Source organism: Neolamprologus brichardi, chromosome 14 (genome assembly GCF_056152115.1).
Source record: "Neolamprologus brichardi isolate AB-2024 chromosome 14, ASM5615211v1, whole genome shotgun sequence".
NCBI classification, from domain to species: domain Eukaryota; kingdom Metazoa; phylum Chordata; class Actinopteri; order Cichliformes; family Cichlidae; genus Neolamprologus; species Neolamprologus brichardi.
In genome coordinates this window covers 33,704,685-33,731,969 of record NC_142117.1, presented here as the reverse complement: position 1 = coordinate 33,731,969, position 27,285 = coordinate 33,704,685, and the positions used below count along the sequence as shown (strand labels likewise).

Here is a 27,285-nt window from a genome sequence, read left to right as displayed (position 1 = left end):
GCAGGTGATTACATGAGTTGTGAGTCAGAAAAGGGTGGTGCATGTCTAGAAGACACTGACCACAAACTCTGAGACTTGCACAGGGGACCTGTTAGGGATCCTGTGCTATGGCTTAATTAATCGCCATTATCTGTTTCTTACTAAATTAAGTCTAAAAGGGGCAACATCACAATTTACGTATCAGGTTCCAAAAGGAATCACCATAGCTGCAACATCACAGCGTCGAAACACCTTGGGCTTGGAAACTGTGATTCTGAAATTTTAATAGCTAGTACAGACTCACTTGTCTGTCTTCACCTGGGTTTTATTTTGAATTCTTTAGCTGCCGTCATCTCTACACTCGAGTCATGCAATTTAGAAAAAAAAAAACAAAACAAAAAAACATTCTTTCAGAATATTGATCCCGACTGGTGTGCAGAGTCCAGGAAAGGCATGCACAGGTCAGTCCACCACAACAGGAAATAGACACGTGGTGTGAGTTTACGAAAGGAAGACAGAAAGGGAAAAAACGAGAAATGTAGCAAGAGTGGGGTGGGGGGGATGTGCCGAGTGTGATGTCATGGTGTAGTCACTCAGTGCGTGGGGAGCTGCTTGTCCGCTGACTCCCCTCTGCCTCCCCTCCCCTGGTCCCCCCATACCATCTCTGTCTGTCGCACCTCAAAGGATGGCTCCTCCCCCTCCTGTTCTCCCCCTTCGTCCTCCTCACCAATGTGGCAGCTCTGAAAGCAACAGACAGAATGTCAGTGAATTATTCTCTTCTGAAGTTCAGCTTCAAGATCTATTCCCATTGGCGTTTTACAGGTCTTACCTTTGCCATAATATCAGCATATGACATATAGAGATGGTCAACATCAAGTTTACTGTAATGAAATACCACAGAGCAGGAATCAGTAAGTGTCACTGAGGAACAGGTCAGAGAACTGAGGCGGAGGAAGAAAGACGCTCTTACAGCTTTTCTGTAAGAGCTGTGCGGCTGAAATGAAGAATCAGCTGATGAAGGGGGTCAGGCTTCGTCTCAGTCTCCTCTTCCTCTTCCTCCTCTTCTTCCATGGCTTTCTAATCGTTAGAAATAGATAGAATATTTTGTACAAAATTTTGGGAAGATATTAATTTAGTTATAGGTAAAATTTTGGGTTATGCTGTATCTAAGACTTGTACATTATTATATTTTGGTGTCATTACGGGAAATGTGATGAAAGAAGATAGATACATATTGAAAATTATGCTTGCTGCCTGTAAAAAGGCAATTGCAAGAAAATGGAACAAGATAGACCCACCATCACAGGACGAATGGATCAAAATTATAGATGAAATACAAACCATGGAACAATTGACCTACAGAATAAGGACTCAGGAAGATCAATACCATAAAAAGTGGGAGAAATGGACTGAGTACATAAACCCAACAGGATATAGACCAACACATTGATAATGAGAAATGATCAAACTGTAGAAACAAAGAGATCCAACATGGTTTTTTTTGTTTGTTTGTTTTGTTTGCTTGTTTTTTGTTATCCTACTTGTTGTATCTATCTTTTTGTTGTTGTTGTTGTTGTTTTGTGGTTTTGTTTTGTTGTATAGTGTATAGTGTTTAAAGAAAAACAAGTTAAAAAAAAGAAAAAGAAAAAGAAATAGATAGGATAAAACATGACAGACTCTTTGTATAAAGAATAGACAATATGCCAGTAATGAAACCTTAATGAAAGTGTAACTTACTGATAAGTCATCAATCATCTTGTCTTCAAATGAGTAACCCTCGGTTTCTAACCAGTTGCGTTTGTATGCATCCAAGAACATGTTGGTTACCCTGTGCCTGCAAACAATGAAAGATCACTGACAATTAGGGATAATTAAGATAATTAATATTAGGTATAATGCCTCGTAAAGCCTTTTGATTTTATTGTCGATCATGTTTTGAATAAGTATGTTGTTAATCATTACGTGGTGATGTTGTACAGAGGCGTCATCCTGAAACAGGCCACCACAGCTCTGCGACGCTGTTTAGACAGCAGCTTGTGCCAAACCATTTTCTTTGACTTGAAGGGATGTTCAGTCTAGTGTACAAAAAATAAATAATTAACTTGGAAAATGTCTCTCTTTTCTTAAGCTCTGCATTGCCTGCTGGGTTATAGTCATAGGATCAGAGATAAGGACTTTTTAAACAGAGAGCCAGTTCCAGACCGTCTTTTATTGAGGATGCCTGGTTGTACTCACCACTTCAATGTGGTAAAGGACAGCAGACACCTCTTGTACTCTCTTCACCACCTTCTCCGGATCATCGGCATCTTCTGCTTTTCCAGACATCTCTTTATAAAGAGACATCTGCCAGCGCATTGCTGGGTCCTCCACCTAAAATATAACACATCAATGTGTATAATGAACAGAATGAATAGATTTATACAGGAATGTGTTTATTATCTTCTTTCAGTTAGTGAAGAAATAAAAAGTCTGCCTACCTTGCCTTGCAGATGCAGGTTGTTGTGCAAGAATTCCCTCACCTCTTCATCTGTGTCTTTCTACGAGTTAAAGAAACCGAGATTTGGAGGACATTTATAATCCTATAGTTTAGTAATTAACAGCACACAGCCTCTAAACAAATTTGGGAATGAAAAAAGTAACAGAGTTATATGACTGTGGAAAAAATTATTATTATATATATATAGAGAGAGATAAAATAATTTCTACCCATTTTGTGTCAAAATGTATGCTAACAAAGAAGCAACTCTTTTGCACTATAGAAATTTAAAGTGCTCAATTCAACAAATTAATCCATGAAGCAAGTTTTGCCCAAATAAATCACATTAATAAGCACAAGTACCAGTGAGTATCTGATCTTGGCAAGGTTGATGAGTTCCTGGTCTGCAGGAGAGCACATATTGAGGCCGATGGGTAGCATCTTCTTTAGCGCTGCTACAATTAGGGAGGTCTGCACAGAGTAGCGGTCCCCCCGTCGCTTCTTCTTGGTACGCTCCTGCTCTGAGCTGCCAGACTACAGAGAGATTAAACTGATTGAACACTTTCTATTCCATGAAGCAACTATATGGCACCAATAAAAAATCTCTTTTCAGAAAATGGTTTGTGGCATTTAAGGCTTTGGAGAATATTTAACAACTAAACAACAATATTTTCTTCTATCAACTTTTCATGTCATGTCATGTGCTTCATTGCTGCACCAGCAACAGGTGTTACACACAATGCAGCTTCACTGTTAGTACTGCAGTGGCCGGACAGGGCACATCCTGTCCAGTGGACATCACAGAGAACAGCACATGGGGTCAGCTCCATTGCCGTGGAGCTCTTCTCACACACTCCTATCCAGAGGCTGACAATGCTCATTACTGTCTGTTGTCTGGCCTCACAGCACCCTCTCTGCCCTTATTGTGCATGCTTGGTGTTGGCGTGTGTGGGTGGAAAACACTCTATGGGCTTTGAGAGTCATTGTGATGATCAGGAAACAGAAGCTCACTACAGTAATGTCCATCTGATAGCCCAGGAGAAGAGGTTCTACTTGCACCAACCACGTAAAACATCAAACAGTGATTAGGTTTATTTAACAATTTAATGGTGTCAATGAACATGACATGATGTAACGAGTCCAGTTAGTAAATATGATGACAGTATTCTGGTGATGTAGTGAGAGCTAGCTTAATTTCCTGCAAAAGATCCAGCGACTGACATTTGCTGCTGGTGGACCGAGCAACAGCAGGGAATGGACTTTTGGTTTAAACAGCTACTGAAAAGAGAAGAGTCCCCCAGCGCAGGAATCTCTGACACAAAAGCTGAAAAAAAAACCCAAGCATCAGTGACACAAGTAACATCACAGTAGCACGGGCTCCATGACTGTATCCAACAAGGATCATCGAAAGGCAAACTATTTACTGGTCAAAGAAAAACAAGGTGATGGTACTCGGCTGCAGGAGTGCACACAACAAATTATATACGCTACTGCTCTGCCGAGCACCATGAAACCTTTCACACTACTGTGATCTACAGCAAAGAGCTTTCATCAAGCTGCTCCGGACCCCTACTCACACATATACAGACACACATAAAAGCATATGTTTGCGACACGTTCACACTCACATTCTTTACTCCTAAAAAACACTAATATATTTGTGCATAATATAATCTCACACTTTATTCATTCACTCATAGATGTGTAGTGAAGTCTCTCCTAAGAGGAAAAACCCTGTATGTGTGTGTTTGTGTGTCTGTATACGTGTGAATATTGGGATCTGTCTATTAGCAGTTGATGAAATGCCTCTGCAAACTCAGGGTGCCATGCGATCAGCACAGCTCTCGTGCACAAACACGGTCTAACCTCTCCATCTCCGGCCTAGTGGCCCAGCGTCCAACCCCGACACAGGATATATATGGAGAAAAAACAGTTAGCAACAATCTTACTACTACACTATATACTGCCACTTACACAGACCTGGAAAAAAAGGATATTAATATTTATGTAACAGCCCATCAGTCTTCTCGTAGAAACTTATTTGTGAAATGACTGAAATGAACACTTACAGAATAATCATAAAGCTACAGCAGCTTAAAGAAAAACAATGAAATAACAGCTGAGAAAACACCAGGAAGGGCTTCCTGTTACTTTTCTCTGCTTGTGATGGGTGGTGTTAGTGAAACATTAATTATTAGAGTTTAGTTTCTTAATGTGTTATGACTCAAGATATGGAAGTAGGTGAATCAAACATCTAGAGAACAGGCAATGTTTTACTTTTACATTTCCTTTGCTCTCAGACAGTACCTTGCTCATCTTGCTCTTACTGTCAGCAGTCAGGAAGGACATGTTGTTGATCTCATTCATCACCACGAAGTTCTGCTCCTCCCTCTTGAAGTTCTGCAATATATAACACAATAAAGATGCTAAACGAGAGACGGAATAAATGCATACATATATGGAAAATGTCAGAAAACAGAAGACTTACGTGGGATTTGGACCAGAAAATGAAGACCTCACCCACCATCCTGAAAAGCTCCTCTGCATCTGGGTCTGGACAAGTCAGCCACCTTGCCCTACAGACACAGGCAGCAATAGATAGTTCTTAAATGTGAATCATGACCAGCAAACAAAAGGGTGAAATGAAGGTGGAGCTTTCTTTTAAAACCTTGAATTATTGTTCCTGTTGAGTTTCCTGTTCTAGTGTTCAGATTTTGAATTTATTATTTCTTGTAGGTTTAGTTCCCTGGTTCCATCCCTCTGCCTCAATAACAACATTGTGCCTCATTGCAAGACAAAAAAGCGTCATATTATGCTCCCCTAAATTTCAAATTTCAATAAAAAAAAGAAAACTGAAGCAGAAATGTGTTTCTTTTAACTTTTATCTTTTATCTTTTAAAACCTCCAAAAGTTGATTCTGTTCATCTGGACGTAGCGTATTCTGGGAGAAACGTTTCGTCACTCATCCAAGTGACTTCTTCAGTCTCAGCTGACTGCAGGTTTCCCCAATCTTATAAACAGTACATTTGCATAATGACTGAAACCAGCCCACTGAAGGAACAACGGGCTGTGAGGTCAGTTCCTTAATCATAATTATGCAAATTCTCATGACCATTGATCAACAACCACTGACCAAAACCCACTGATCAAAGACCACTGATCAATGGCCATGAGTACCATTCACAGAGAGTTGGGGAATGGCTGCAATCACAGCATTGTAAGATGGCGAAAGATATACGCTACGTCCAGATGAACAGAATCAACTTTTGTAGATTTATTTTCCTGGATGATTGAGAATGCATCAAGACGTTTCTTTTAAAACCTTGAATTATTGTTCCTGTTGAGTTTCCTGTTCTAGTGTTCAGATTTTGAATTTATTATTTCTTGTAGGTTTAGTTCCCTGGTTCCATCCCTCTGCCTCAATAACAACATTGTGCCTCATTGCAAGACAAAAAAGCGTCATATTATGCTCCCCTAAATTTCAAATTTCAATAAAAAAAAAGAAAACTGAAGCAGAAATGTGTTTCATATAAAGGTGCTGCAAATCTCAGCTACCTGTTGTTGTCCACGTAGCGAATGAGCAAAGGGTAGAGAGCGTACAAGTCCCGACAGAGTACAGCAAACTCATCTCGAATGGTCCCGTTTTCACTGTCCACCTCTGTTTTGCCCTCCATGCGCAGATGATCCTCCTCTGCCACCACCTTTGCTGCACGCTTCTTCAGCTTTTCCATGGTTGGGATAAAGTGGGATTTAAGCATCTCTGGTTTAGCCCTGCTGACAATGGGCTGAGCGAACACTGGACAAGGCACAAAACATTTGCAAGTCATCTCCAAATAATAGTTAGTGTAACATGTGAAAATGTAGTTGTTTACACATTATGATATGCTGCAATACGATAGCTGTGTGTCACGTGACATTGTTTTGGCTTATTGTAAATCCTCTGGTCACTAACCTGCTAATCTTTTCATCCAAGAGGCTTCATCTATACCCAGGTTGTTAACCACAATCTTCATGATGCTACCCAGCAGCTGGTTGAGTTGCTCGGAGGTGACAGCGGTGCAGAGCTGGCCGTCCTGCTCGGGGAAGTTCTCTGGGCCTCTCTCCCACCAGCGCGGGAGATAGTTACACAGCATGGGCAAGGTGATCTCAATCACATGGGGCATTTCTGTGTAGCGAGCTCCAGACTCAGCCAGGTCATGGATCTCTTTCATCAGAATCTCCAGTTCTGGGATGTCAGGACACAGCTCTTCTACTTGATTGGGAAGACCAAGAACTAAGCGGGGAGAGAAAAGACGAGTGAAATCACATGAAAAATAACTCAGCATGAACACTATCTAATAGTTTGAAGCATGTAAAATTGTCATGAACTGGCTGTGTGGAGGCAGATGAGGACCCAAACGCAAAACTCACGGAGACAGGAACTGAACTCGAAATCACTGCTTTATTGCAGGCTTCACAACGAAACAGAACTAAACTGGGAATACTAACAGAAGACCGAGGGAACACAGAAAGACACACAGGTTCGGGGAGGAGACATTGACGACGCGACACTGAACTGAGGGAGACATGCACATAAATACACAGAGGGTTAACGAGGGAAGTGGGAGCACACGGGGAACACAGATAATCGTAGAGACAGGGCAGGAGTGAACACAACATGACGCATACTGACGAGAGACTGTCAAAGTAAAACAGGAAGTACACAGAGGTTCAGACAGGAGGAGAGAGAGCACAGACATAACGGGCTGGGGAAAACATTAAATGAAACACAAGGAGGGGAAACGAGGGCACAGATACACAGAGGGGCACACAAGGGGTAATCAAATAAGGAACATCTTTAACAGAACCTAGGAACCACGGCATAAGGAACAAAATACAAAAATACAAGAAAACTAAGAATGCTGGGCCAACATGGCCCAGGACCATGACAAAAATGAATCATAAAGGTAAAAGAAGACAGCAAAACTCACTCGCTCTCTCTCTAGGAGTCTTGGTCGTGTAAACAGAAAATGAGTTGAATTCATTTAGCACTGGTTCAAGAAAGGCTACCGGCATAGCAGCTGCTAAGTGGGCCAAACACTCGCCAAGAGCTGGTCGCTGTCTGCAAAGGAAGGAAAAAACACGCATACTCATTAGATGTCTGTATGAAATAACACATGCAAAATCAACCTTTGAATGAATACATGCACATAAAGAAAAATAAATGTTTCTTGTTATGATATCTGATATATAATGAAAAAAGTAAAACTAGTTGCAGGCTTTTTTTAGACCATGTCTCTACTCACTTCTCCACATGTGGAGTCTTCACAGTGCCCAAAGAGTAGATGCTGCACATTAGACGATAGCAGGATATCTGCAAGTCGTCCACTGAGAATGTTGAGAAGAGACTTCATTAGCTCTGAGTTGGTCCAGAGTAACAAGTCATTAATGGTTCATTTAAAGGACAAAAGCATTCTACTTACTCATGACATCATCACCAAACTGGTGTTGGGCAATGTGGTCAAACAGTGAAGTGAGGACTGGCAGCAGGGCAGTGGTGGTGTAGTTGATATTCTGTGCGACACCCTTAACCTGTAAGCAACACACAAATACAGATTTCAGTTCACAAGAAAAACATGAACACATTTGTTTAGTGAGCAAAAAGAAAGAAAACCCTCTCTGACCTGGTTTCGACTGGACACCTTGCCCAGTTTTAGATTTTCAACCATCTTCTCAATGTCATCCGCAGCGCTCTCAAAGAACTGACGCAGGCCGGCTTTCACAATCTCAGGGCCTGATTTCATAACAGTCCTTAAAGAATACACAGAGAAAAAGGTTTTCTAAAAATCTCAGACAGTTTGTTTCTATTTTCTCTTTGCTTGTGGACCAATAGGGATGTTTTATGGGTATATATATGAACTGCAGAGCTCCTTCAGTGACAGACTGCTGCATCCTAGATGCATGAAGGAGCGTTTCCGCAGGTCCTTCCTCCCTGCAGCTGTCAGACTGTACAATCTGAACTGCTCCCAACAAACATAGATGTTTACATCAATGCTGTAACTGAAATAAGTTAGTTAATTAACCAATTCGCACTACAACCTGGTTTGCCTCTTACCTGTAATTATTTTTATTTGATTTAATAACTGTACAGTACTCTCTGTTTATAGTAACCATTGTCCTTAATGTAAATATGTAAGAAAAATTGTGTATGTTTCTGCTCCGTGTCCTGTGTACTGTTTGTTTGTATATTTGTCTTTCTGGCTGCTGTTACAACCAAATTTCCCCTTGTGGGACAATTAAAGGATTATTCTATTCTATTCTATTCTATTGTGATCTACCTGGCATCCAGTGATCGTGAGAGAATGTGCAGGCAGTTTACCACTGCAGGGGCATCCGTTCCTGAAAACATAACAAAAAAGGTGCATTGTCAGTGCCATCCTTCAGCTCTACAAGAGCCCAAATTACTGCAAATGCCACAATTAGCTCTAAACCTTGTATACAGTTTGTTGGGAAACACTGAGCAAACTCACAATTACATTACAATGGTAAAGTCTGAATCTTCTGAATCGCAAATGTTAAATACATAGCTGAAACAACAATAATTATTATTTAAGAAAAGAGCATAAAAAGATGTTAAAAAACAATTTCTTAAGTGCAATGCCACCATCACAGAGTTTTATTTAGGCACGTTTAAAGTGGAAGATTATATTGTGCTGGTGAGACAAGCTCACCTGTCCACTGGCCATGTAACAATGACAGTCTGCTTAAGACATATGGTGGTGAAGGGGAGTAAAATGACAACAAAGCATTCATTGTCTCATATAAGCCAGGATGATAACACACGACAAAGCTGCAGTACAGTACCACTGGATATCTGACGCCGTCACAGACATTCATGCTAACTTTGTGGATACCTTTTAAATCAAAGAAACTGCAGCAAACATTAAAGCCAAGCAAAAGCTGAGCTAAAGACAGAGAAGAGAAGAACTGGTAAGTTAGCAGGAGGTAACGATGATTTATTAGTTTGATTAGTATGTAAAGTAAAGGTAGGGAGGAGGAAGAAGCAAAGAAATAAAACGCTGTAATAAAGAGAAATTACACAGGGAAACAAATACAGAGATGGTGACAGGGCATGACATCGTGCAATTTCCTTACCAAAAAGAGATACTCTGTGCCTCACCAAAGCAGCCAACTTACAGAAGATACTGAGGTAGGAGGAGAAAAGAGGAAGGGAGAGAGGAAGGGAGTATAGTAAGGGGAAACAAGGCAGGAAAAATGTTTGAAGTACACATAAAGCAAAAGGAAAGTAAAGGAGATCATGGATATCACACAACAGGAGAAAGATGGAGGGACATGGAAGGAGAGGACAGATACTATCACACTGTCCTAGAGGGAAAGGAAATGGCAATTTTTTCAGGGCACATAATTCAAGGTAAGATTGATTTTTTAAAAAATATATGGTTTTATGGCACATACCTTGCAATCATCTCCTTCTCTTTATTTGAGGAATGTCCTCCACTGCCCAATACTTTGGCAGGAGTGGAGAGAAAGTACAGGCAGTGGTTCTTGAAGTACTGATTTACCAGCGGCAAGAGGATCTATAAAAAATAACCCAGCATAAAATATCCAATCATAAATAGTATCTGCTTAGTAAAGCTACAGAATAAAAGGCGTTTCTTAAAATCACAAATTGTGGCAATTTTTTCAGTCCCTACAAACTTCAGCACAGGATTCTGTTACAACTATCATCCTCTGACATCCACGGGGAAAAAAGTACGACGAATAAAGAAGCTCACCTTGGCAAAGAATTTGATTTCTTGTTCGTGTGGTGACTTTTCCATTCTACCGCTGCTAACTACAGCCTCTGTTAGAAAAAAATTAATAATAATAACAATTAAACCACTTCTGACTTTATTTCTGGTCTAACCAGCAGTGCACACAGTATAAGTACAAAAATCATCTATGTGTTCAATCACAGTACCAAGATGAGCGATGAATTCCTGGGCAATGTCCATCCATTTAAGAAGCTTCTGAAGGAAGCCATAAGCAAAACGCTTTTCAATGGAGGAGATGTCCTGTTCCATATCCTTTAGACCTCTAGGAGTGGAAAAAAACATGGAGGAAATATGAAAGGGGTTGAAAGAGAAAAACAGATAGCTCTAATCTTAAACTCTGAGAGCTCTAGCTTACCTTGTCACAGCATATCCATTAAGCTGGAGGAACTTGAGCAGGTCCTGGGCTTTCTCCCTGTCTCTGGCCTTCTCCTTAGCCGTCAATGTGTCATAAGGCACGAGCAAAGGATGAGTACCACCACCTAGCAAGGGCACACAAGTCATTTTTTAAATCAACATATCATTAAAAAGAAAACTCCCAGTTTACTGTAATAAAAACTACTCTTGCCTTTGGACTGTAGCTCCAACTTCTTCTTCCTGCCCCAGGTGTTGTGATAGTTTTCTGCTAGCTGTTCAGCCATAGACTATGTGGAAAGAAAAAATAATTATTATTCTACCTAGTTCTTTAAAGGTATGTGAGCAACCTATAAATGCTGGGGAAAATCTGACCAGAAGAGACATACTTGCAGCTCTCTGGAGAGGGCCATTCCTGAGATGTCTATTGGCTGAGGGCTGTATCCGTGACTCGGATCATAAGTGGCCTGAAGACAATTTTAAAAAAAGATCTTGTGTGTAACAGTGTCCATGTGAAGGTTTTACTGAGTTTCTCAGTAAAAGAGAAACTCCATTGTTTCCCCAATTTAATTAGGCCAAGAGAAAATTCATTTTGCACGATCCACGAATGTTCTGTTTTTACACTTATGTAAAAACCTTGCATTCCTATATGGACTTTTACCTGAGCAGTTTGAGAGATTTTGCGCGTGGCGGTGGTGGCGGCGGCCTTTTTCTCGACTTCTCCTTCTCCATCCCTTGCTTTCTCTATGGTCCACTCCCATGCTAGCATAGCTTTGATGGATTCTTTAATGGGCCAACGATAAATCTCCTTGTCCTGAGAAAAGAAGGTAGAGGGCTTTACAATTAACAACGAAGCTATACTATGAATGCCCATAACAATAATCATGCAAAAATAGTCAAAAGGTCCACGGGTAATGAATACTAATTAAGAAGATCTGGCATCCTCATATTTAATGGAACACAGGGTTACTACAAAAGGTTAGATACGATTTCAAGCTTCAGACTAAAACAAGTGAAAAATCATTACCTTTTCAGAGAATGTTTTGTATGGCCGGAGCATCGGGTGAGTCTTAGCATTCTCATCTAGCACCTCTCCATACGTCCAGTTGTTCTGAATCTGAAAAATGATTTAAGCAATTATTACAAGCAACACTTTAAAAAAACATTATTGCTTACATTATTCCCTTATTACTGACCTTTTCAAAAGCCCATTTATCATGAGTGTGTTCTGCATACTTATTGATGAAAGGATCCAGTCTCTCTGGGATGATAGTGCTGAAAATTTAGTCATATTTACTGTTATTCAAATAATCTATGACTTTATAGAAATTACAGTGTACTTTCATGTAAGATGTTTATATGTGCCTTTTCAGTCACATTCATAACTACCCTTGAAGATTTGACACTTAAACACACACTCCACAGGATGCACTCAGAAGCTGTCCTACAGTATATATATATATATATATATATACATATATATATATATATATATATATATATATATATATACACATATATATATATATATATATATATATATATAGGACTGACATAATGACAGGACAGGACTGACATAATGAATTAATTAAATACACCATTAAAAAATTAATTAATTGTGGCAATAATTGATTAAAATTGGAAATAAACAAATAATTAATTAAATGCGTCAAAAATATTTATTTAATCAATTATTTCCCATTTTAATGAATTATTTTTAATTATTGACACATTTAATTAATCATTTAATGGTGTATTAATTAATTAATTCATTATGGCAGTCCTGGCGTTCCATAGACCCTGTGCTAGCTTGCATATGACAAATAAAACTGAAACTGGAAACAATCTTTAAAAAATCTGTTCAAATATGTAATTATAACTATCCGTCACTGACAAGGTACACGTTGACTCTCTTCCAAAAGCAATAATGCACTAAAATAACATCAAACAGTCTTTCTTTCAGTTCTCACTTGGTGGTCTCTACTGGTTTTGGATCAAAGTTGCCTTCAGCATCCACAGAGGCCTTTTTCTCAGTGTGAGAGGAGTAGCTGGCATCCACATAGTCAGGGGGGATGGCTCCAGCTATAGCACAGAGGCAGGGCATGGCAATCTTGAAGAGCTCTGCATCAAATTTCTAGAATTTAAATTCATATTCGAGAAGCCAAGTTAGTAATTCCTTAACTTAAACGACGTGCACTTATGGAAGGTTAACAACATCTCCCACCTTGTGTGCCAACGATTCAAAGATTCCCCAAAAGAGTTTTCGAGAAAGATGCAGCTCCTCCTCAGAAGTCACCCCAAAGTTCGCCCATCCATTTGGCAAGCAGTAGTACTTCCAACAGCGCTCATAGTGATTGGTCAGCAGCTGAAGCAATTCAATTAATATGTGATATAAAAATTAGATTATATAAACAAACAAACAGAACACTGTTACACAGAAGACTCACCTTGAGAGGCATCTTTGCATATTCATTGAGGATGGGTACGTCAAACACCAGCCGTCTAAGCAAATGCTGCAGCATAGAGGGTCGAAGGTATCTGTGGATATCACCGTAAGTTTAAAACTGTTTGAAAAGGCACGTTTCATCATTCACTTCAAAGTTTGTAATTTGTTGTGAATTTGCTGTTATCATTAGATCTTTCTTGTAAAAGAGATAATGTCTCGGAAAGGCTGAATAAAGGTTAAACAAATAGAAAATAAAGGCTTCCTTTTCGGAGTTATTCAGCTTGCTTATTTAGCATTTGGTATACAGAGAGGGGTTTTTTTAGATACTGACTTGCAGAGGGACATGAGACACTCCTCTATAACATCCCTCTGAGCCTTGGTAAGGGCTCGGCCACGAGACAGGCGATAAATTGTGTGGAGCATGGAGTCGATCATGATGGCCCGGTGGTCTGTTCCAGCAAACAATGGAGCACACTTTGTAAGAAGAGGGAGGACAGCCGAACAGAGGTAGCGGTTCAGAGCCAAGGCCATTTCAGTTGTGCTGAATGCCACCTAAAATCAGAGAAGACAAAAAACTGCTTATACTCACTGCATTACCTTAAGGACAGACCGATACATTATCTATATCAAAGGGAATCTATAGCAAATTACATCAATATGCAGACTTTGTACTGAAATCTAGAATTTACAGAAGGAAATTTTATCTGTTAGGTCTGTGCCTTTTTTTCTCACCGTATCCAGAGAAGCTGCAGCTCTCATGTCAGGCAAGAAGCCAACCTCAAGCACATGAAGCAGGAAGTCCTGGTTATCAATACCGTACACTCTGTCGAGGAAGAGGACCATGGAGGCCTTGTGGTCTGGCACAAAACTGGCAGACATCTTGGGCTCAATAATCTGGCCATCTGTGGTTAGATAGGAAAAAAATCCTCTTTGAAGTAGGGCGCCACATTTTGTAAATTGTTACAAAACATCCGTATATCAGCACAACTTTTTATCCAACCTTTGCCATATGCTGGAATCTGCACAGGTAAGCTGATTACTCCAACCAGGTCCTCTATAGGCACCAGAGACCTCAGGATGGCCCTGATTCTTAGAGCTTCACCCTTACCCGCTTGGATCAGCTACAAATAAAAAAAATGTAAGTTGTGCTATATGAAACTAACTCGTACAAATCAAACACCCACAGAGCCACTCTTCCTGGAGGTTTGAGGGATAGAAATATGTTAAAAGCTGCTCTACTTACATGCATCTCTGGGGCACAGCGACCCAGCAGATCAATGAGAGCCGAGTAAAAGGACATGATGGCATTTCCCAGATGCACACGGTTCTCCTCGTGCTGTTCCTCACCACCAAACCTGCCAATCCAGATAATGTTATTTTCTATAAGAAAATTTGTTGTGCTGCTGTGAAACTACACAGTGATTTGTCTAAGCTGTTAGTTGGTGTTACTTTGTCAACAAAAATCTAATTCACTGCCACTGCGCCAGCCCGTACATGAAGCGCCTGTCTTTCTTAACAGTGGGCCCATCTCTTGCCGGGTCCTCTGATATCTTGATGGCCTCCTCCATTGCAGCCAGCAGGCCATTACCACCCTCTCCTCTCAGGGCTGGGCCAAAGCACTCAGGGCGACGGATGAGCAGACGCACCACAACGGTGGCATTCTCTTCCACGCTTTCTCCTAAGGGGAGTAGGTTGTAGGAGGAGGTAAATATTAGCGGCGACTACTTACAAATCTCATCATTATATAATAAACAAAGCCAACCATTAACGAAGACAGCAAAGCGGAGGAAATCCAGGTATCTCTCTCCGCCACAAGGATTCCAGCCGATGTCAGGGTAGCCCTTAGACAAGAGCATTGGACACATCTGCAGTCCACAGCCTGCCAAGTATGTCACCACCTACCTCGTGTGAGTACCAAAAGGAGAGATTATCAGATAACAGTTCCACTATAGCCTTTTTTAAAAACATTTTTTCTCTCTAACCATTTCCAGTTCCTGCTCTTGTAAAGCCAAGGCCAGCTCGTTATTGTCAATACAGGAGGCTGCAGCCACATCCAGGGGTGTGGATCCACGCATGCCTACATAGGGATATAATCAGTGAGTTTATTCATTCATCACCTGGTAGAAAGATCCCAGCTCATTAAAACTCATTTAGAAACTTCTTACCTGCATGCTTCAGTGAGTTAAATTTTATTGTAATTGTTTCATGATTATTCAAAATAAAAAGATTTAAAATTAAAATCTGTCCATAATAAGCCATACACAGAGTACAGTAAACAGTGTAACAGGGGACTCACCCAAGCCGATGCCGCTGTTCTGCAACAGGTAGCTCAGATGGTCAAACATAGAACGCTGGTTCTGTCGGCTGATACGGCAGAAGTAACACAGGAAGCGACAGCAGCTGGTCACCATTTGGGGGAATCGAATCTCCTGGGCAAGAAAAAAACAAACATTTTTTTCTCAGATGCATAATGTCTGATGTGTGCTGTGTTATAAATCGCAGGCCTGGAAAGTGAAAGACTTGAAGAAATCACAGTTACCTTCGAATCTCCTCCTCCACCTAACACGTTGACCATCACCTCCATCACAGTCTCATGCATACCCAGAGCTCTCATCAGATTGGGGTGTTGGTAGAACACCTTGTTATTCATGATATTTCTGAAAAGAAAAAAAACAGAAGCCATACATCAGTGTTACATTACTTAATAAAATAACATCACATTATAGCTATTTTTGGGGTGACGCCTTGTGATGCCAGTCTTTCCAAATCACACTCTGATCTTCTGGCCTTTTGCACTCTTTTGGCCCGTAGAATGATATTATTGAAATGGAAAGAGCCACTTCCACCTGTATATGGGCAATGGGTTAAGGATGTCATGTACTATACTCAGCTGGAAAAGATCCGCTACACTGTAAAAGGTTCGGTTCGGAGGTTTTATGACACATGGCAACCTTTTCTTACTTACTTTGAAAGATTAAGTCCCGATACTATCGCTTAATGTGCGTGTGAATGGGTTTTTTTTGTTGTTGTTGTTGTTTTTTGTTTGTTTGTTTTTTTCCCTTGCTGTTGTTCATTTATTTTATTATTTACTTTGTATCTGTAATTTTCTTTAATTTTATCTCTTCTTTCCTCTCTGGCTGGGTTTTAGTTACACTGTTCTGGGTGGATGGGTGGATGGGTGGATGGGTGGGTGGGGGGGCACGACTGTTTGTTAATATTGCTGTAATTGTTGTTGGAAGCAATTCTTTGTTCAATAAAAAGATCTTGATCAAAAAAAAAAAAATAACATCACATGTTCTATTATTATAACTCAAAATGTAACAAACTAACTCTAAATTCCAAAGTATACACTATTTATCCCCCACACTAACCCAATGCTCTGGATCATAAGCCGCTCCTCTTCGGGACCCATCTGGACGATGAGCAGTGATCGGATCTGTCCCAAACACTCAAGTAAGTCCATGGTGTCCTGAACGGACACAGCATTGATGGCATATGCTTTGGGCAGTGCACGGATCAGCTCGCCAAGACCGTCGTACAGTCGGTGTAGAAGGCTGAACATCAGTCGCACCAGCTCAGGGTTCTGAACAAAAGACTCCTGAGCCCAGTGGATCATGGTGTGGGAGATCAGCTCCTGAAGGGTGCCTGGGTGAAATGAAGGAAGAGCGTGTTATAAACTCAATTTAACTCTTACCCTAGAGCTAAAAAGAAAATGCAGATCGGGTCCTTCAACTGTTTCACAGGTAACCTAAGTGTTAATCTTACTGGGTTTTGCTTCTTCCTCCACCTCTGGCTGTTCCTCCTCCTCCTTCTTCTTACGGAGGCTTTTAACCTTGTCTACCAGACTAACAAGTCTGCCCCTCAGTGAAGTGTCCACCTCCTCCTCCTCTGGTTCCTCCTCAATATGTATACCTATGGTAAAAATGTGACTACAGCATTAAACACCCATAAACAGCTTTTCACATCTGAAGAAATTCATAATTACACAAAAATGCTCACCACAGTGAAGCAAGAGGTCATTGTGGAATTCTGCCAGTGTTTCCCGCACGTCCTCAGGAACTGGAGAATCTTCATCCTCCAAGTGTTTGAAGTTCGTTAGCATAAGAACCTTAACAGAGAGCACATTATAGCAGCTATATCAGGATATTTTGTGTGTCTTTTGCTATAAATATGGTTTGTTTTGTTGTCGTCTGAACAGCACATGGGAAACTTAACAGTTTATCATCAGATCTCAAGAACTAATAATTAATTCATCAAGTACATGGTTTGTACTTAATCCTTAGAATTAATCTTTAGATCCTTAGATCTGATGACAAACTGTTAAGTTACATTGTTCTCAGTGTAAGTTCTTACTTTCCAAAGATGAATATCAACTAAGAAATACCCTCTAAATTAATTCAAACCTGGAGCCTATGAGACACATTCGTTTAGTGTGATAATATTAGTTATTACCTGGTCCTGTGGAGGCGAGCGGAACTCCCGGGTCTTGCGTGCAGTCTCAGCAGCTGACATGGTGAAGGCTCTCATTAGCTGGTTGTAACGGACACGTTGATTGCTCTTAACATCATGGACAAACTTGTCTGAGAATGCTACAATGGCTTCCACCCTGTGTCTCAGCTCGCAATCGCAGAAGTACTGCAGGAGTGTGCACATCTGAAAGAGCAAGGTGAGACAGGAACATAAGTTCTAATGCTTATCCATCCATCCATCCATCTTCATCCGCTTTATCCGAGGCCGGGTCGCGGGGGCAGCAGCCTAAGCAAAGAGGCCCAGACCTCCCTCTCCCCAGCCACCTCCTCCAGCTTATCCGGGGGAACACCAAGCGTTCCCAGGCCAGCCGAAAGATATAATCTCTCCAGCGTGTCCTGGGTCTGCCCCGGGGCCTCCTCCCGGTGGGACATGCCTGGAACACCTCACCCAGGAGGCGCCCAGGGGGCATCCTTGTCAGATGCCCAAACCACCTCAGCTGGCTCCTTTCGATGTGGAGCAGCAGCGGCTCTACTCTGAGCCCCTCCCGGATGGCCGAACTTCTCACCCTATCTCTAAGGGAGAGGCCAGCCACCCTTCGGAGGAAGCTCATTTCTGCCGCTTGTATCCGCGATCTCGTTCTTTCGGTCACTACCCACAGCTCGTGGCCATAGGTGAGGGTAGGGACGTAGATCGACCGGTAAATTGAGAGCTTCGCTTTTACACTCAGCTCCCTCTTCACCACGACAGACCGGTGCAGCGTCTGCATTACTGCAGCTGCAGCCCCAATCCGTCTGTCGATCTCCGGCTCCCTTCTCCCATCACTCGCGAACAAGACCCCGAGATACTTGAATTCCTCCACTTGGGGCAGGAACTCATCCCCGACCCGGAGTGGGCACTCCACCCTTTTCCGGCTGAGAACCATGGCCTCAGATTTGGAGGTGCTGATGCTTATAATTAAAAAAAAACAATTTTATGATATGAGATCCTCTGACACAATTATCCACATCGGTTGTAAAACTGTAAAGCAGTCAGAGTTTAAACATCACAATGACCTGCAGTTTGACAGACTCTGGCAGCGTCATCTGTAGCAGTCCTTCCTCCAGACCCTCGTCTTCCTCCTGTGCTTCTGCTTCCACTGCCTCTGACTCCTTCTCTTCCTCTGCTTTCTCTCCATCTACTTTTTCTCTCTTAGCCTCTTCTTTGTCCTTTTCCTCCTCTTCTCCTTCTTCCTTGGGCTCAGCCTCTTCCTCCTCACCCTCTCGTTTCTCCAGCTCTTTTAGCTCCTCCTCTTCCTCATCCCCGACCCCTTCATCCTCAAGCTCGTCTTCGGCTGCTTCTTCCGATTCCTCCTCCTTCTTTTCCTCATTTTCTCCTTCAGCAGCTCCACCCTCTTCAGCTTCCTCCTCTTCCTTTCCACTGAAAACATTGGGATCGATCATCTTGAGAATGTGCTTGGTGTCATCATTATTGAAGATGCCCATAATAAGCAGTGTACTGATTAGCTTCAAGATGGGGACAAAGTGGAACTCTACACTGCCTCCTACTGGATCCCGCATGGCCTGGCTACCATCCAGCACAGCCTCTCGTAACATGTTAATCGCCTTTGTTTTCAGCTCCTACAGAAGCAAAATAACAAGTAAGTAAAGGCAGAAAGCATTTACAATTTTTGATTTAATGCACCTTGTCTCCTGTTTCTTACCTGTAGAGGAAAGACAGGACTAATGGTGTACAAATCAGGGTCTGTGCCAACAAAGTTGATGGATGAGAAATGCAGCTTTGGCCGTAAGCAGGTAGTGAGACCAACGCCAGGTAAGGAGTGGGCTTTTATTGCATCAGGATAGAGCTTGATGCTGAGGGTCTCTTCGGTCATGGGAACGATGAATTCCCTGTTGGTTCCCAAGCGTGCCCGTTTTGCTGATTCCAGATGAATGCTGATAAGCAGATCATAGAAGCCGCTGCGAAGAGGTCCAGGTAGGTAGGTGTTCTCAATAGCATAGAAAAGCTGGGATTCATCCACATGACTGCATAATGCATGAGCCACTCGGTTGTTCCCAAGTGCGCACACAGCACAGTAGAGCATGAGTGTATGATAGTGGAACTTCATCAGATCCTGACGCTCTGACAGCTCCAGGATATCAATACATCTGTGGAAAAAAAGTCAACTTCATTGCATTGCATGCATTATATGATCATGACAAATCTTTTGTAATAACTATATGTTAATCGCTCTATATATTTACCTTCCCTTTCTTAAATCACACTCTCATGATAAAAAAATGTATTTTTTGGTTTTCAGCTCTCTTAATGCGGAAAAAAAGAAAATAGCTTCTTCCTATGACATCTCTACATACATCGGGTATAACAAGTAACTGACATTTGCAATGATAAAGTTAAAAGATGTTGCTGATCTGCTGCTATCTCAATTATTTATAGCAGGAATGTCATAAATGCTATATGAAAACTCTAAACTTAAGAGTTTTGTGCATCGACATTCTGTTTCTGACCTGTTCTCCTCTGGGATGTGCAGTGCCATCATGATGAGAGGTTCAACACACTCCACCATCCAGCCTAACCGCTCATTTACTTTGCCCACCTCTGGTTTGAGGAAGTGATTTGGCATACGACTCCAGATAACTGGAGTCAGCATCTGGACATCCAGCCTCGGGGGGCACTGAGGGACTGGATTGTTACGTTCACTGCGGAACATCGCAGCTGAGATAGGCATGATGTTCTGATATGAGAGAAACAGCAGAGGTGAGTTTACTGTCATTTGAAGGAAAAAATAAATTCAACTAGATTTGAAAAATACAGAAATTCAGATGTGAAGGTACAGGTAAAAGCATAGTGGTTCATTTTATTAAAAACACCAAACATCATCATTAATAAATGATGGACAACATCTGGTCCAATATTAAAAGAGATAAGTAGGAGAATTACAATGCAAGATTGGACCGTGCTCCACTCCCAAAGACCACCAACGTGGGTCTGACTTACATTACCATACATTTCTAAATTGGTGACACTTTAAGAAAAGGCAGCTGCAAAAAAGAGTGATAATCGTTCCATCTGACCTTGAGTTTGCCCAACTCTAGCTGCACCATGTTCTGACTGAACGGCTGAACGAAAACTGCAGGGAAGAGTTTGGTGTTCGGCTCCACCTGACAGAATGTAGCGTTGTCACATAGCTCATCAGGATACATTTAAAGCAAAGAATAAAAAACACAGATAAATCTATTGGACTTTCCCTTACCTGGTAGAAAGTATTAATCTCCTTTCCATTTGCCGTAAAAGTCATTAGACCTGTTGCCAGATCAACAAGGCAGCCAATCACCATGTCCTCCTGGCTAAAGCGGGTCTGTTGATTGCTGACCAGGTCCCCTCCCCACACCATGTAACAATTACTGTGCTTCATGCTGCAAAGAATGAGCAAGAAACACAGCTGCAATGAAACTCACTCCAGTTAAACTCATCTGTCTCAATTGAAATACTGCAGCTGATCCAAATTCTTTACAGTAACTAACAAACCAAATAAAAGAAGTAGATGTAAGCAAAATAGAACCCTAACTAACTTTGAATTGTATTTTCTTTATTTTATTGCTGTCATACACTGTGAATATGAATAGAGCTTCAAATAAGGAGTTCAGCATATGTAAAAGTAACCTCATGATTGGATTTTGTACAAAATATGAGTTTTTTAAGAATAAGAAATTGACTTTTTGCAGCAGCCAGGCGAGGAACAGCAAGTCATGCAAAAGTGGGCAATTAGCATGAGGGGGTCTTAAATAGACACGAGCTTAAACAGATAATGAACTGAGAGGCTGCATCTCAAAGTAAGTAAGATCCGTAAAGCTGCTCTAATGAAGTCCCAGAACAAAAATATGGAGCTGGAAATAAGCTTGATGGGTCCCTTTATTCATTTAGGTGCAATGCCAAATTAATATGAAGGCATATTTAATTTGTAATTTCTTAGTGTTGCTTGTCTTTACTTCCACAGCATTTAAATAAACAAATCGAGCCTAAATGTCATTAGATTCAATTAAGATTAAATAAATAATACATAAAAGTTTTCCTCAATGCTTGGCCAGCAATAATAAAAATTTATGCACGAAAAAACACTAACCTGTCATGTATGTTGCCTCTGTCATCTCCCACTGTGACAGTGACACTGCGGACCTTGGAGAGGTCAAAGTTTTGATCATACATGTGGTAATCAGGAGTGACCCAGCCAACCCAAACACCAGACGGCTCCTGCCCAGCAAAGATCCTCACAGAGTAGTAATACTAAAGACGGGGGGGAAAAAGAAGAAATCATATTATTTTATTATTTTATTATTACAGATTACATGTAAACTTAAAGCCATCATTCAAATTGACAAAATCTCAGGTAATAATATGTGTAACTGTAGCAAATAATAATGTGAATCTCACAGTGGTGGTATTTTGGATGATCTCAGGATCATCTCTGTCATCAGGGACCACGTCTTCCACCAAACGTGGCACCGTTGGAGGAGCAGGAGGAGGGGCAAGAGGTGTCATGGCTGCCTTCTTGGCTTTGGAAAAAAATCTGTTGTCCACAGAAGATAAATAACATTTGGAATTAGTGTTTTTTAAAGGCTTCTAACTGCTTTACAGTTTCAGTGGATTTCATTCTAAAAGAACAAGCAAAATATCACAACTTCAGTTATTGGTATGTAGCACAAATATTCGTAAAATCAAACAAAACAAATAAATAGAATAAAACAGAAGGTGATTGAGATTGTTCTGTTTAATTTATATTAAACCAGCAACCATAACAGTCCAGAAGATTTTGACAAACTTACCCTCTTTTCTTTCCCTTTTCTGACATTGTGTCCTTCTCATTTTCCACGGAGATCTCCTTAGGCACAGAGGGGTCCTTCTTGTCCTCTTCCTGCTCCTTGCGACTGGCAGACTTTTTCAAAACTTCAAACTCTGAGTCAGGTTCTACCACTGCGACTTCCTCCTCAGGTATAGTAAGGGCACGGGTGAGAGGGGTGGTACCTGCCGGGATCTTAAAGGTCTCATGGAACTGCACAGGCATGCTGAGTCTAAGGAACATCATATCAGTGTTGGCATTCTGCGACCCAAACGTCTTGTGCGTCAGCTTCAGACAGGGGGCGCTGTCCACGGTCCCGTCAACACGGGAAACCTAGGAGACAAAAATAAAGAAATCACTCATTTTGAAGTTCTAACTTTATTAAACTTTACACATGTCTCTGAATAGTTACCTCAATATGGTTGTGATCAACAGGCACAGGCCCAAACTGGGGCAAACTTTTACTGAACCACATGGTGATGTCTCGCTTCATATTGATGGCAAAAGGTTCAAATCCTTCCTGCAGGCCACAAATGGCAAAATAGCGCAGGCTGCTGACATTTTGACCCAGATTAATCCTTCCAACCTGAGATAGACCCAGGGTACACACTGGAATAAAACCTGATGGGTAGCATGAAAGGGAAGAAATCAGTTAATAGTTTTTTCAAGCTGCTGCTTATAATGCAAACTGGCAAAAAATAAAGCACCAGTAACTTTTAGTTATTGGTGCTAATGCTGGTACTATAAAAAAAACAGTTCTCACCATCCCCAATTTCAATATCTTTGAAAGCCATCTCTGAGCCTGAGTCACTGATCAACATTTCTCCATTGAGCGTGAACATGATGTTCATCTCAGTCAGGTCTATCATACAGCCAACGACATCACCAGACAGCCACTGGCGGCCAAATGGTTCATTGCCAATATGCCATCGCTGGGCCTGGAAGAGGTTACAACAAATAAAATATTACTTATTTCCACAAAAACAGACACATCATTTCCACCAGCTACAGTGTGCTACAGTAACCTTTTTTAGCTACTGACTAATACATCTTGCCTCAGGTTTACGATACCTTGACCTTCTCCTAGCTATACAAAAATAATAAAGACAATGCGATATTTTCTATTCCTATAACTTAAAGAACTTTCCTCCTCAAAAGTCAATATTTCTAATAGTTTGAGATCCACGTCACCCATTCAAAAAGATGTGAATGATTTAGAAAACATTTACACAATGTAATTTTTTATAGACCAAGATAACAAGTCTAAATTCGATTTGTAATGTTACCCTAGTGACTAACCTTATTGCCATTAAAGACGTAGGCCAATTCATCTGCTCCCAGTTCAGTGTCAGAGTGGACATTAGGACGTGCCCAGCCCACTCTCATCTCCCCCGTTGAGACTGCCTCAAACTCAAAGTACCACTTTCCTTGGGTGACAGCATACGACTTCTCTGCCCTGAAGATTCGCACCTTGTCCCCACGGGTGTTCTCAAGGCCATGGCCAGCTGCAGTGAAAGAGGGAAAACATGACAGATAAGAATAAGAAAAACAAAAATGCTAAAAAAAAAAAAGGTGGTGAAAAAAAGATACTGTGCATTTAATCAGCGAACACATGAGGAAAGATGACTTACTGCTCTCCTGATCTGGAGGCTCAATGTTGTAGCCATAGCCAATGAGTGTACGGACAGCGTTGTTGACACTGTCTCGGTTGGTTTTCTTAGTTCTCTCATCCAGCAGGTTGTAAGGTACCAGACGAGGGTTACGCTTATTAACAATGTCCTGAAAAGTGTACAAAATGCAGCTTTATATAGAAAAGAAAAAAATATGCAATGCATGTGATTGTATGCAGTGTTGGGAAGGTTACTTTTAAAATGTATTCCACTACAGATTACAGAATACATGCCCCAAAATGTATTCTGTAACGCATTCCGTTACGTTACTCAATGAGAGTAACGTATTCTGAATACTTTGGATTACTTAATATATTATCATGCTGTTTACAACTACATGAATGTACTATTGCTGTGATTTATTACTGTTACTGAAGGTCGCGGCTCCGAACCGTAGTAAAGGGACCTCTGGCTAATACGGTGGGTTCTGTGTCGGGCTCATAGCCGAAAACTAGCTTTACTTTGTTGTCTGGGTCAACTTTGCTAGCAGAGACAGAGAGAGGCGTTGAAAGGCTGCTCCAACGGAACTTATTGTTTCGGAGGAAAACACGAACACGGTGTACAGTCGAGTCTTAATAGCTTACTTACAACTGGGTCAGGCACTCTTCTTGGCTGCAGTGGTTATTATTATATTTACATGCTTCCAGCTCCCGTTTTTGCTCGATGACAGCTCGTACTTTTCCTTTTTCTCCCTCCCTCGCTCACAGACACATAACGGGTATGGCAGTCCATTCTCCCTGCAGCACGGACTACACTGCCTATGATGCTACATTCTTTAGAGCTATACCTGTAGCATTCTGCCTATTAGCTTAGCACAACAACAACAAAAAGGCCTCTCTCACCCAGGAAACAGGCAGAGAGAGCGTCGCCCTGTAACCATGGCAACCGTAACGCTGCCTGGAACAACAGAACGTAGCTGTCAAACAAAACCCAAACAGTCCTGACCCGCCACAATATGAAACAGGGAAGTACCGCCGTGTAATCCATTTATTTCAACAAAGTAACTGTATTCTAAATACCACCTTTTTAAACGGTAACTGTAACGGAATACAGTTACTCATATTTTGTATTTTAAATACGTAACGGCGGTACATGTATTCCGTTACTCTCCAACACTGATTGTAAGTGATTGATTGTGTACTTTAAGACAGACCATCCACCAATAAATAAAAGATCCACTAAGGATTGGGAAATCATCACCTGGACAATGCTGTAGGTCCATCCTTGCCGTACTCGGTCCCTCGCCCAAACATTATGCCCATTTTCTGCCAGTTTTTCTACAAGCTGATTCTGGTTTGGTGTCAGCTTGACATGGCTGAGATCAAGCGGGGCAGGCTTGTATCCGTTGCTCATCACATAGCTAACAGAAAGATATGGTTACATTTAGATCTGCATAGTTAAAGTATAAAATTATGACGAAACAATAAGAAATATCTTTTGTTTTCATACGTCTTGGGAAGCTTGATTTTCTTTAGATTCTCCTCCGCTTTCTCATCACCCATACCAACATGGCAACCCAGTGCTAGGAGAGTCCTGTGGGATAATAAAGTAAAGACACAAGTTCACCAATAATGGGACATAAACGTTTTCCTCTGACCTTTAACTCTCTCAAATCTAACCTGCTACTCACTTGAGAGTCTCACCGGACATCTGCAGATTGTAGTTCTTCTCTGGCTCAGGCAGACTTTGGAAGTCCACCAGACAGGGGTGGAGTTTCTTGTTGTCATCCCTAAACTGCAGGGAAAAATCATAGTTTTTTACCCACAGTTTATAAATGTGTGTAAATTTATATATGTATATGTTAGTTCATGCTTTTTTTTTGCTTGTGTAAAGCATTTTGAAGCAAAGGTAACATTTTGAAGCATTTCTAACAGTCATATTAACTTTTAACAGTTAAAAGCTCTACACCACTTAAAGCTGATGTTGTCAAACCACTAATCTCGTATAGTTGCATCTGTTCTGCAGTGCTGACACCATACTCACAATCCCATAGGTCCAACCCTGCTCAATACGAGTGATAGCCCAGAGTTCGTGAATATTCTCTGCCAGTTTTTCTCGGATACGTTCCAAGTGGGGTGGCAAGACAATCTATAAAGCAAAGGAAAGTCAGAAAACAAAAAGAAACAAAGACATCGAGTACTGATTTTAGCTGAGGGGATTTTACCTGAATTGTGTCCACAGGGCAGGGGGTGAAAGATGTGTGATTGAGGGACAGAGTAGGACCCAGAAGATTGCGCACACCATTAAAGTCATGCTTGTACTCCTTGATATGTTCAATACGCATCCTCTCTCTAGGCAACACAGCCTCGTAGCATGGCGCATAACCAGGCGGGGGCATGAATTTAAAGTCCCCATGGCGACCACCGAGGAGGAACCGAGCCCTAAGGGGACAAAAACCAAGTGAGTCCAAGTCTTTATCTATACGACAGAGGTTTATATACTACTAAACTCCTTTATGACAATGGTTCATTGATCTTTAGAAAACTCATAATAAAGAAAAAATTGATTTTTATTTCTGTGCCGGTTCCTGAGCTTGTGTTTCCCTTCTTGTACTCATCAGTCAATGATGCATAAGCCCCATCTCAACACTATAAAGATTTATTACAGACAAATCCTGTAAGATTTGATGATGATTTTAAAGCTATTATTTGGGAGATTAGACAATAATCTAAAGAAATACAAGAAAATTAATAATTATTAAAAATATAAAACTGGAGAAATTCTGAAATATAATGCAATAATAATTCTTTTGTTACTTCCCCATTGTAAATTTTACACAAAAAGTCCAATAATTGAAATTAAATTACAATTTAAACGGTGACAAACTCATGAAAAACCATTAAATTAGCTTCTGCTTGCATTGCATCAACATGTATCACACGAATTTGCTGGTGTACTAGACCATTAATCAACAAAATACAAGTAAATAGTGAAACAGAGGATTATGCTTTATTTGTATGTTAAACTTACTTGACCCCAGCAGAAAAGCTAATGACGGGAAAGAAGAGGCCATCAACATTAAAGTTTTCAAACATTCCCTGAACTGGGTGGCCATTAATACGGAAGGAGATACTGGGCACACTGAGATCCAGGCAGCAGCTTACAACATCATCGGCAGCCAGTGTATGTGCACTGGGCGAAGCCACCTGGCGGGCCACAGTACCTGAATAGTAGAGCAGGTAGTGAAGAGGTTGTATTGGTTACAAGAGATTGTAAATCTTCTTGTAAAGAATTTAAGGAAATCT

At 41.1% G+C, this 27,285-nt stretch overlaps 1 protein-coding gene across 4 annotated transcripts in view; it reads right to left on the bottom strand.

Moving 5' to 3' along the window:
• Positions 1-27,285, bottom strand: part of ryr1b (ryanodine receptor 1b (skeletal)) — a 69,729-nt gene that overhangs the window by 19,660 nt on the left and 22,784 nt on the right. For 2 of the 4 annotated variants that reach the window (XM_087851159.1, XM_087851161.1), the window contains exons 19-80: positions 27,011-27,203; positions 26,205-26,421; positions 26,024-26,128; positions 25,671-25,774; positions 25,490-25,573; positions 25,241-25,400; positions 24,002-24,149; positions 23,670-23,875; positions 23,134-23,308; positions 22,783-22,991; positions 22,357-22,703; positions 21,965-22,100; positions 21,657-21,817; positions 20,787-20,949; positions 20,608-20,694; positions 20,041-20,267; positions 19,236-19,680; positions 18,589-19,152; positions 17,519-17,719; positions 17,066-17,174; positions 16,832-16,978; positions 16,438-16,711; positions 15,606-15,723; positions 15,363-15,495; positions 15,049-15,143; positions 14,829-14,964; positions 14,561-14,744; positions 14,310-14,421; positions 14,067-14,187; positions 13,799-13,968; positions 13,398-13,618; positions 13,068-13,158; positions 12,845-12,985; positions 12,591-12,754; positions 11,817-11,895; positions 11,648-11,737; positions 11,282-11,434; positions 11,010-11,087; positions 10,835-10,910; positions 10,625-10,748; positions 10,416-10,531; positions 10,231-10,298; positions 9,911-10,032; positions 9,590-9,639; positions 8,773-8,833; positions 8,119-8,245; positions 7,918-8,026; positions 7,741-7,822; positions 7,426-7,556; positions 6,408-6,728; positions 6,011-6,251; positions 4,944-5,031; positions 4,763-4,855; positions 4,322-4,336; positions 2,819-2,989; positions 2,457-2,516; positions 2,215-2,349; positions 1,942-2,054; positions 1,717-1,813; positions 950-1,056; positions 809-860; positions 639-719 (exon numbers count right to left, since the gene is read on the bottom strand). In XM_087851159.1, the coding sequence (XP_087707285.1) occupies positions 639-719; positions 809-860; positions 950-1,056; positions 1,717-1,813; positions 1,942-2,054; positions 2,215-2,349; positions 2,457-2,516; positions 2,819-2,989; positions 4,322-4,336; positions 4,763-4,855; positions 4,944-5,031; positions 6,011-6,251; positions 6,408-6,728; positions 7,426-7,556; positions 7,741-7,822; positions 7,918-8,026; positions 8,119-8,245; positions 8,773-8,833; positions 9,590-9,639; positions 9,911-10,032; positions 10,231-10,298; positions 10,416-10,531; positions 10,625-10,748; positions 10,835-10,910; positions 11,010-11,087; positions 11,282-11,434; positions 11,648-11,737; positions 11,817-11,895; positions 12,591-12,754; positions 12,845-12,985; positions 13,068-13,158; positions 13,398-13,618; positions 13,799-13,968; positions 14,067-14,187; positions 14,310-14,421; positions 14,561-14,744; positions 14,829-14,964; positions 15,049-15,143; positions 15,363-15,495; positions 15,606-15,723; positions 16,438-16,711; positions 16,832-16,978; positions 17,066-17,174; positions 17,519-17,719; positions 18,589-19,152; positions 19,236-19,680; positions 20,041-20,267; positions 20,608-20,694; positions 20,787-20,949; positions 21,657-21,817; positions 21,965-22,100; positions 22,357-22,703; positions 22,783-22,991; positions 23,134-23,308; positions 23,670-23,875; positions 24,002-24,149; positions 25,241-25,400; positions 25,490-25,573; positions 25,671-25,774; positions 26,024-26,128; positions 26,205-26,421; positions 27,011-27,203 (9,188 nt within the window). The remainder of the gene's footprint in view (positions 1-638; positions 720-808; positions 861-949; positions 1,057-1,716; positions 1,814-1,941; positions 2,055-2,214; positions 2,350-2,456; positions 2,517-2,818; positions 2,990-4,321; positions 4,337-4,762; positions 4,856-4,943; positions 5,032-6,010; positions 6,252-6,407; positions 6,729-7,425; positions 7,557-7,740; positions 7,823-7,917; positions 8,027-8,118; positions 8,246-8,772; positions 8,834-9,589; positions 9,640-9,910; positions 10,033-10,230; positions 10,299-10,415; positions 10,532-10,624; positions 10,749-10,834; positions 10,911-11,009; positions 11,088-11,281; positions 11,435-11,647; positions 11,738-11,816; positions 11,896-12,590; positions 12,755-12,844; positions 12,986-13,067; positions 13,159-13,397; positions 13,619-13,798; positions 13,969-14,066; positions 14,188-14,309; positions 14,422-14,560; positions 14,745-14,828; positions 14,965-15,048; positions 15,144-15,362; positions 15,496-15,605; positions 15,724-16,437; positions 16,712-16,831; positions 16,979-17,065; positions 17,175-17,518; positions 17,720-18,588; positions 19,153-19,235; positions 19,681-20,040; positions 20,268-20,607; positions 20,695-20,786; positions 20,950-21,656; positions 21,818-21,964; positions 22,101-22,356; positions 22,704-22,782; positions 22,992-23,133; positions 23,309-23,669; positions 23,876-24,001; positions 24,150-25,240; positions 25,401-25,489; positions 25,574-25,670; positions 25,775-26,023; positions 26,129-26,204; positions 26,422-27,010; positions 27,204-27,285) is intronic. The other 2 variants (XM_087851160.1, XM_087851162.1) reach the window with 1 other exon arrangement.